At 48.2% G+C, this 10,285-nt stretch overlaps 1 protein-coding gene across 3 annotated transcripts in view; it reads left to right on the top strand.

The window, feature by feature from the left end:
- The window catches only part of has3 (hyaluronan synthase 3), a 14,700-nt gene extending 4,641 nt beyond the window's left edge, over window positions 1–10,059 (top strand). For 2 of the 3 annotated variants that reach the window (XM_035396143.1, XM_035396142.1), the window contains 3 exons: window positions 2,255–2,857; window positions 4,738–4,839; window positions 5,268–10,059. In XM_035396143.1, the coding sequence (XP_035252034.1) occupies window positions 2,255–2,857; window positions 4,738–4,839; window positions 5,268–6,287 (1,725 nt within the window). In that variant the 3' untranslated portion in view covers window positions 6,288–10,059. The remainder of the gene's footprint in view (window positions 1–2,254; window positions 2,858–4,737; window positions 4,840–5,267) is intronic. The other variant, XM_035396144.1, reaches the window with a different exon arrangement.
- Window positions 10,060–10,285: the final 226 nt, after the last annotated feature.

Genomic DNA, 10,285 nt, shown 5'->3' with positions numbered 1-10,285 from the left:
TTAATATAGAGGGTCTTGTAGTATTTCAAAGGGTCTTATGAGATTTTAAAGGCTCTAATAGGATTTTAAAGGCTTTTGTAGGATTTTAGAGGGTCTTTTAGGACTTTAGAGGCTCTTATAGGATTTTAAAGGCTTTTGTAGGATTTTAGAGGCTCTTGTAATATTTCAGATGATTTTGTAGGATTTTAGAGGCTCTTATATGAATTTAGAGGCAAATGTTATATTTTCAGAGGCTCTTTGATATTTTAGAGGCTCTTTAGGGATTTTAGATGTTCTTGCAATATTTTGCAGGCTCTTGTGAACTTTTAGAGGCTCATATAAGGTTTTAGTGGCTCTAATAGGATTTTAGAGGCTTTTGTAGGATTTCAGAGGTTCTTATGGGGTTTTAGTGGGACTTATTATATTTTTTAGAGGCTCTTGTAATATTTTAGAGGCTCTTTTAGGATTTTAGATGCTCTTGCAATATTTAGAGGCTTTTGCAGAATTTTAGAGGCTCTTGTAATATTTTAGAGGCTTTTGTATTAATTTAGAGACTTTTGTAGGACTTTTGAGACACTTGTAGTATTATAGAGGCTCTAGTTTGATCATGGTTCACAGAGGGCACTGGACTTTTTGCCCATGGGTATTGTATTATTCAATTGTTGTTTCTTATTGTTGATGGGAGGCTGGCCTCCAAATGCTGTGTTTCTTTCACTGGGCAGAGATGGATAATCCGATGGGCTCAGTGCTCCCACCCTGAGCCAGGGCATAAAGGGGAGCATGGCCTCTAATTAAGCACACATTCTGTGGCTGAGCCTGTCTGTCTGTCTGTCTGCCCCTCAGGGTGAGGGTGTCCTGGCACGTCCTGTAGGTCCTCTCTAGGGTCCTCTCCACACTTGCTTGCACACATGCCTCTCACCTCGAAGGAGGTGCTGGAGGCATGTGTGCAAGCAAGTGTGTGTGTGTGTGCGTGTGCATGTGTGTGTGTGTGTGTGTTTGTGTAAGTGTGTGTGTGTGCGGGGGGTAAGGGTGTATGATATGAATCCTGTGAATGAAGCCACTCTTTCTTCTGCAGTCTGAGCGAGAGGGGTGGGGTGGGGTGGGGGTGGGAGGGGGGTAATTTAATGAATGAAAGGGGGGGATTGTTCTCCCCCCACCAGCCCTCCACTCCCAGAGTTCTGGCCAAGTCCACCCAGCCTTTAATTATGACCATTAGAGGGAGGGAAGGAGAGGTGGAGAGGGAGAGAAAAAGAGAGAGAGAGAGAGAAAGAGAAGGGAGCTAGCACAGACACTCCAGCAGTGTTAGTTAAGACTCGTCTTCTCCCACATCTGTAACTGTGTAGATAGAGGTATTAGTCTGTAGGGACATACCACAAGTTGGTCTTTAAGTATATGGACTTACATGTAAATAGATGTGTGTAGGGAGATGTATTAGTCTGTGGGTATGTGTATGAATCTGTACCGATGTATTCATTTGTACATTTTTGCGGTAACGAAACAGAGGGTTGTAAGATTCAGTTATAAGCTGTGACAAGGCTCAGTTGTGCCAGTGTTGTAATCTGAACAAGTTTGTGTGGAAGAAAATGTGTGTGTGTCTGTGTGTGTGTCTACGTGTGTGTGGGTGTGTGAATGGTGGGGTTCTCGTGTGGAAAAGTACTCGGCAAACCCAGAGGAAGCCGTCTGCAGGGCGGGGCAGAACCGCGCCCACAGAGCAGAGGACGTTATCCCTCTGCTCACATAAACTTATGTGTAGGAACGACCACACAAACTCCATCTCCATCTTAATTTGTCCCCGTATGACTCCACCTCCCAGCGTGCACCATAATAATCACCCTGTCTGCCCGCTAGCGCCAAACTTGGTCATCGCTAACAAGGTGATCAATAAAAATTCAACACTGAAAGACATAAACCAGGTTATGCTACACAGTTGAATAGTTTTTACTACTGTGTCTGCGCACGTCTATGAGAGAGAATAGCGTTTTACCAAACAAGTAAAACAGCAGGTTTTTATAAATGCAAGCTTGAGGAATCTTTTTAGGGTTTACACTGGAACTAAACCAAAAGATTTAAAACTGGCTTCTCTTCTTGGATATTAAACTGAAGATGTTTAAACCTGGCTTCTCTTCTTGGTTATTTAACTGAAGATGTTTTCGTATGGATATAGACGAGAGTAAAGGTTAGAATATCAGTTATATTATTGCCGTTCTAATGCGGATTCTGCTATGACTGTGAGGTCTCTCACTCCTGCTGCCCCATCATGCCCCTCTCCCCCCAGATGCCCTCCCGCTGCCGGACGGCTCTGCACATCGTGGGCACCACGCTCTTCGCCGCGGTCGTCCTGTTCGGGATCCTCCTGGCCTACGTGACGGGCTACCAGTTCATCCACACCGAGCAGCACCACCTGTCCTTCGGGCTCTACGGCGCCATCCTGGGGCTGCACCTGTTCCTGCAGAGCCTCTTCGCCTTCCTGGAGCACCGGCGCATGCGGCGGCCGGCCCCGCCGCGGCTCCTGCGCCGCTCGGTGGCGCTCTGCATCGCCGCCTACCAGGAGGCGCCCGACTACCTGCGCAAGTGCCTGCGCAGCGTGCGCCGCCTCTCCCACCCCGGCCTGAAGGTGGTGCTGGTGGTGGACGGCAACCGGCCGGAGGACGCCTACATGATGGACATCTTCCGCGAGGTGATGGGGGCGGAGCAGGCGGGCTGCGCGGTGTGGGGCGGGAACTACCACTCGGAGGGGACGCGGGCGGAGGACGCGGCGTGGGTGGCGCGGGTGGTGCGCGGCTGCCAGCACTCCTGCATCATGCAGCAGTGGGGCGGCAAGCGGGAGGTGATGTACACCGCCTTCAAGGCCCTGGGGGACACGGTGGACTACATGCAGGTGAGTGCGTGGCAGAGGCTGCTCCCCCCCCCACCCCACCCCACCCCCCGGCTCTCTGCTTGGTTCCCTTCTGCGATCCATGTTTTTGTTGATGGAGTGTCTGGAGTTTGAACATCGGTGGCTGGTGTTTGGTTGAGTGTCTGTAGTTTGAACATCGGTGGCTGGTGTTTGGTTGAGTGTCTGTAGTTTTAACATCGGTGGCTGCTGCCTGGTTGGAGTGTCTGTAGTTTGAACATCGGTGGCTGGTGTTTGGTTGAGTGTCTGTAGTTTGAACATCGGTGGCTGGTGTTTGGTTGAGTGTCTGTAGTTTGAACATTGGTGGCTGGTGTTTGGTTGAGTGTCTGTAGTTTGAACATCAGTGGCTGCTGCCTGGTTGGAGTGTCTGTAGTTTGAACATCAGTGACTGGGGCCTGGTTGGAGTGTCTGTAGTTTGAACATCAGTGACTGGGGCCTGGTTGGAGTGTCTGTAGTTTGAACATCAGTGGCTGGTGCCTGGTTAGAGTGTCTGTAGTTTTAACATCATTGGCTGGTGCCTGGTTAGAGTGTCTGTAGTTTTAACATCAGTGGCTGGTGTCTGGTTGGAGTGTCTGTAGTTTTAACATCGGTGGATGGCGTCTGGTTGGACTATCTGTAATTTTAACATTGGTCGCTGGTGCCTAGTTGGAGTGTCTGTAGTTTTAACATCAGTGACTGGTGCCTGCATTGAGTTTCTGTAGTTTGAACATCAGTGGCTGTGGTTGGGAGTGTCTGTAGTTTGAGCACGATGTGTGGCATCTGTTAGTTTGAGAGTCTGTGTCAGGTGTCTGTGGTTAGTCTCTAATAGTCCGAGTGTCAGTGGTTACGGTTGGAGTGCCTGTAGTTTGAGCGTCTGTGGCTGGTGTCTGTAATTGAACCGTCTGTAGTGAATTAAAAGCACGCGGTCTGTTCTGGTCTCTGGCGCCGTCCTTTGAGGCCGTAAAGATCTCACCACAACGACTGGACACACAAACTCGCCAGCTGTTTCCCTCCAGCTGTTGCCAACGTTAAATGAACTCTCCTGTCATTGTCACAGCCCAGTAAATTCCTCTCCTCTCCTTTGATGCTACTGTTTGACGATGCAGGTAAAGGCCACTGGTGGTGCTGAATATTTATTTAGGGCTGGCTGTTTTGAGGTGTCCCAGGCCCAAGGAGAAGATTTGTTCATTGTGTTGTGGTGCATCTGAAGGTGGGTCACCTTTGATGGGTTACGGAGAGAGGGGTCAGGGGTCAGACGCGGCCTGACACACACCTGCACTCATTAAAGCCCGACTCAGCACACCTGCATTCCATCGGTGAACCCTAAGACCCTCCAGTGCAGTCACAGCCAGATTGTCGTCTGTTGAAATAAGCAGGAGCTGGAGTGTGTGTGTGTGTGTGTGTGTGTGTATGTGTGGTTGTGTTGTGTGTGTCTGTGTGTGCGTGTGTGTGAGTCTATGTGTGTGGCTGTGGTGTGTGTGTTTGTACACTCGCATGTGTTTTCTATTTTTGTGTATAATCATCAATGTTAAGTTGTGTTTAAAACAAAATTTTAAAATATATTTACATATACAGATAAATATTATGAGGGAACATGCTTGTTGTTTAAATTTATGATTTAAGTTTTGCCAGTATTGCCTCTCAGTAATACCTAGATATTTGTACCTGTGTCACCACACAGGTTACCTGTGGTCCTAGCACTGCACAGGTATACAGAGAAATGCAAGGTTAACTGCCTTATACAGGTGTTTATAGACATGCCAGATTACCTGTTTTACTTGCTCTGTGCAGGTGTGCACAGCTGTGCTTATAGAAGGTAGGTAACCTGTTTTACCTGCTTTGTGAGTTTTCCCTACTTTACTCTGAAAACTGTGTTACCTGTGCAGGTGTGTGACTCGGACACAGTTCTGGACCCTGCCTGCACCATAGAGATGCTGAAGATTCTGGAAGAGGATCCGGAGGTGGGAGGAGTCGGAGGAGATGTACAGGTGAGCTTCTGTCTCTCCCTTGTATGATGTTGAAATCTTTTGCTGATGTGCATCAAAGCTATTTATAATTTTCCCCCAGCCCTGCATTATGATCAATCACAGTACCAATCTCTGCTCTGTCCCTACATTGTGACCAATCAGATTGCTTGTGCTTAGTTTACTCCTGTTCCTGCATGGCAACCAGTCACATTGTTCATATCTTCACCATTCCTGTTCCTGCATTATATCTAATCGCAGCGTTCATATCAGTCCTGTACGTTTTCCTGCATTATGACCAATCACAGCGCTCGTAATCTCCCCTGTCCCTTTTCTCTGCATTATGACCAATCACAGCACTCGTATCTCACCTGTCCCTTTTCCTGCATTATAACCAATCACAGCGCTCGTATCTCCCCCGTCCCTTTTCGCTGCATTATGACCAATCGCAGCGCTCGTATCTCCCCCCTGTCCCTGCAGATCCTGAACAAGTACGACTCGTGGATCTCCTTCCTGAGCAGCGTGCGGTACTGGATGGCGTTCAACGTGGAGCGGGCGTGCCAGTCCTACTTCGGCTGCGTGCAGTGCATCAGCGGGCCGCTGGGCATGTACCGCAACAGCCTGCTGCAGCGCTTCCTGGAGCCCTGGTACCAGCAGACCTTCCTGGGCACCAAGTGCAGCTTCGGCGACGACCGGCACCTGACCAACCGCGTGCTCAGCCTGGGCTTCAAGACCAAGTTCACCGCGCGGGCCAAGTGCCTGACGGAGACGCCCACGGGCTACCTGCGCTGGCTCAACCAGCAGACGCGCTGGAGCAAGTCCTACTTCCGCGAGTGGCTCTACAACGCCCTGTGGTTCCACAAGCACAGCCTGTGGATGACCTACGAGTCGGTGGTGACCGGCTTCTTCCCCTTCTTCCTGGTGGCCACGGTCATCCAGCTCTTCTACCGCGGGCGGCTGTGGAACATCCTGCTCTTCCTGCTGACGGTGCAGCTGGTGGGCGTGGTCAAGGCGGTCTACGCCTGCTTCCTGCGGGGCAGCGTGGTGATGATCTTCATGTCGCTCTACTCCCTGCTCTACATGTCCAGCCTGCTCCCCGCCAAGATCTTCGCCCTGCTCACCATCAACCAGGCCGGCTGGGGCACCTCGGGCCGCCGGAAGATCGTGGTCAACTTCATGGGGGCGGTGCCCGTGACGGCGTGGGCATGCGTGCTGCTGGGGGGCGTGGCCTACACCATCTACTGCGAGGCGCGGGCGGGGCTGGAGGGCACGGAGCGGGCGCTGCTGGTGGCGGGGGCGGCGCTCTACGCCTGCTACTGGGCCGCCCTGCTGGCGCTCTACCTGGCCATCGTGGCCAAGCGCTGCAACAAGCGGGAGGAGCAGTACAGCCTGGCCTACGGCGAGGTCTAGGACACGCCCCCCTCCCCACCACCCCACCCCAAACTCCCTCCCTTTCTCACTGGTGCTGCTGACACAGCTGATCCTGAGGCCCCGCCCCTCCCCCAGGTGCTACAGTTCCCAGCTCATCGGGGCTCCCTCTGACTCTCGCCCTCGCAAACTGCATGCTGGGTCTCCCGTGCCAAAGTTCAGGGGCTTTGTTCTTTGTTTTTTCGCGTTTCAGACTGAACTCTTACGGGGATTATGGTGTGTCTCCTAAGGGGGGGGGGGTGCTGAGGGTCACTAGTTTGTGCTACGCTGGTGCGGTGCTTTTCCGGAAACCAGAGGCGTTAAGTACATACCGGTTTAAGTTCTGGGGAGGGGGAGAGGAGGCGGGTTTTCGCTCTTCCAGGGCGTAGTGGCCATCTTGGCTCTCAGCAGACAGGAAGAGGCCGGCTGAGGCAGGAAGCTGGGCAACAGAAATAACACTGATTTGATAACACCGACTCAGCAACACGGACTCCTGCTTCACACTGGGTAGGACCGTGGAGCTCTGCCATGACTCTCTCTACTGGTGCACTTTTAAAATCCTAACATGTAACTGACAATCCAGCCTTTGTACAGAAATGGTCTCCTAAGCTGGCCAAACACCTTCCACTTTGACGAGTCATAGGGTGGATTATGTGCACTTTTTTAACATCTACAAATCTTGATGGCCAGAACGAGTGGCCTTGCACTCAAAATCCATTTGAACTCTTTTAGTGTTTAAATGAAACCTGCACACGCTTACTCTGTAGAACAATTTTTTAATTTGCCACATTCAGTACAGGATTATGCGTTTACAGGTATATTTTAAAGATACATTTTACTCTCAAATGCTCTTCCCTCAGTCTCTCCTGATTGCCCACAGTGGTGTCACAGCCACCAAGAGAGGGTACTGTGATGAAACACAGCTGCCACTGGAGGGCGCTGTGGTGAGAAGTGCATCTCCAGGCCAGGCATGGCATTAGAAACTTTATTTTTTATTTATTAAATTTACCATGTACCGTGTTTCCGGCTTCTGTTCATTTACAACACCCTTCTCTGTTTAGAGACTTAAGAACTTAGTGGTGATTCTACCTACATTGGTGCACGATTAACGTGCAATATATAATGCACCGTTTACAGCTGCTGGAAACGAAGTCTGTTGTCTTTACTGAATTTAAAAGTCCCTGGAGTCCCAAAAGCATCTGGGATGCATAGTGGCTTTCTGAACTTGGACCAGAACCGGGCCCTGTAGAACTTACCGGAGTGAGCCAACGATGAGGTCAGCCTCCCAGGTGCTACGCATGGGCAGACACTCTTTAACTTCACACGCATTATTTTCCTACATCCAGCGCGTGACGCCGAAACACCAGTGCACTGCCATTTGCGAGTGCCATTATGTCCGTCAGCATCAACACTGCTCCTAAATGTGGTCACGACAGCACGAGCAAGCCTGGATACGGAGAAGTGGGACACATCCGGACCAACGAACACATTCTCCGCCAATCAAATGTCGCCATCATCCCCACTCGCGCCAATCAAATCTATCTCTGTATCGTCATCACTGTATTAATATCATGTGCTGTGATTTTCCATGTCAGGCGTTCAATGAGAGGGATCTATGATAAATGAAAAAGGCTGAACAGAATAATTATGCGAAACAAAAAGCAGATCAGGTTGTAACTGAGAAAAATTATTATTTGGTTAAATAAAGGTGAGAATCACGTTGCAACAAAAAAGTTAACAGAATTTTTAAAAGGTATTGGAATATCCCTCTTTGCCGGTACTTCACTGTGCTTTACCAGTACTGCTTTGTTTTAAATAGTGGAAAGTTCTTGCACCTTTATATGTATTCTGTTGCATTACATTGCGTCAAACAAGAACAAATGTTTCTCATCAAAGGATGATTGTGCAAGCTGAAACGCTGAAGAGCAAACAGGAAAGAGAAAAAAAACGCTTTGCAGCGCAAACATCAACAGTGCACATGACCTGTTTTCTTTGATGGTGGAATTCCAGGTGAAGATCAGGTGGAGTTCCCACCACGGACTCTCACATATTCAAACTCTGATTCCGTTCGAAGTGACTGAGTATCACTGCTCACAGAGTTTAAGTTAGTTTGGCCTTACTCTCAGCCTTATAAAAGTAGATCACTGTACATTGGTGTCCCTCCTGTACAACCTTGCAGTGGTGTGTGTTATTAGATTTTAGCAGTTGGAGTCTGTGTTGGAGCGTGTTATTAGGGTTTGGCAGTTGGAGTCTGTGTTGGAGCGTGTTATTAGGGTTTGGCAGTTGGGTGTTCGTGGTAGTGTGTTATTGGAGTTTAGCAGCTGAAGTCCCTGCTGGTGTGTTATTAGGGTTTGGCAGTTGGAGTCTGTGTTGGCATGTTATTAGGGTGTAGCAGTTGGGAGTCCATGGTGGTGTGTTTTATTAGGGTGTAGCAGTTGGAGTCTGAGTAGTGCGTGTTAATTGGGTGTAGCGGCTGGAGGGAAAATCTTCATTATTGCACATCCAGTCCGGGCTCGGAGATCCTCAGGGTGAAATAAAAACTGGAGTACTGATCTCTGATCTTCAGCTGGGAAATTTTTACAAACCAAATTATGTTATTTATGATCTTCAACTACCATCTCCTAAACGCATATTCTTTGATCTACAGCTGTGAGCTTGTTAAAATGCAGACATTAATCATAACAGCAGACGGAAGTGCACATGGTGAGATGCCAGCTAATAGAGTCATTGTGGGTGGCTGGACCCTCGAGTTTAAATGCAATTTTATCCCTTTTTCATGAATACCTTCTGTTCCATAAAACAATGTTACAGTTGCTGTCACTACATTACTGGAGATAGTTGAAATTGCCCTACAGCAATTTTGCCGAACCAGTTACAGCACAGTGACACCAGTACCAATAGGCTGTCCTGTCATTATAGAGAAATGCTATTCTGCACGTTTTAGGCTGGGTGTTTCTCGGTCCATGTGATTCTGAGGCTGATTAGAGAAAACTGGTATCAGTTACTTTGAATGGCAGCTTTTCCCCGCTTCAAAAACAGAACCTGGGGTCAGTGTGACGCGCCCTTTAAAAATCACTCAAAACGTCAAAACGTCAGGTGACATCAGTCTTGCTGGTTCTTCCAGTTGCTCAATTCTCCGATTCTGTTTCCAGGGGTGCAGTTCCGTGACTCACCTCTGTGCGGCACTGTGACACTTTCAAGAAACCAAACATGTACATGCAGCCCTTTAACTGGCATACCAGCTACCACACAGCGCGACAGACACACACACACACTCACTCACACACACACTCACTCAGACACTCACTCTCACACACACACTCACACACACACACACACGCACACACAGCTGTCACATTAGTAGCAGTTTAAAGGTCCGAATATCAATTCCAGGTCCTAATCTTCATACATTTACCAACAACCATTCCACTTGGTTGTTCTAGAGGAATAATCTTGAGACTGAAACCCTGATAACTGAACTACTGGCAGTTATACCTTCAGGACCTTGGGACAATGTACAGCATATCACATGTAAATACCTTTTTGTATTACTAAAAAAAAAACAAGCATTTGTCTATTTAATGACTACAGTGTGACAAACGATCTTATGTAAAATCTGTAAAAGATGTATTTTAAATTAAAGACATATTTTTGCCTTGTACGGTGTGGAACTATAAATATGTATTTAAATATATATTTTATTGTGTATATATTTAAATATATAACATAATGGATTTAAGAAAATCACTGAGCGATTCAAATGTATATTTTTGCAATTGGTTAAGGCCCTGTAAGAACCTGTGCATTTTGAATAAATGAACAGTATTAAAATAATAATTTGGGCTTCTTGTTTTGGTGACTGAGCCTCTCAGAATTGGCAGAAAAGGTCCTGAAATGGGGGGGAAGGATTAGGTCACTGATGGGGGGACTTCTCCGCATCCAGACAACCCTGCCCTGGTACTCGAGGAAGAACGTTACGCCTCCAGCCTTCATTTCCCATAATGCTATCTACGGTCATCTCCATACATATAGATATGGGCTCATCTGTGTCTTTTAGATTTCC

The sequence above is a fragment of the Anguilla anguilla genome, chromosome 16, assembly GCF_013347855.1.
Source record: "Anguilla anguilla isolate fAngAng1 chromosome 16, fAngAng1.pri, whole genome shotgun sequence".
NCBI lineage: Eukaryota > Metazoa > Chordata > Actinopteri > Anguilliformes > Anguillidae > Anguilla > Anguilla anguilla.
Note: the sequence above shows the minus strand (reverse complement) of the source record. Positions and strands in the feature narration are given on the sequence as shown.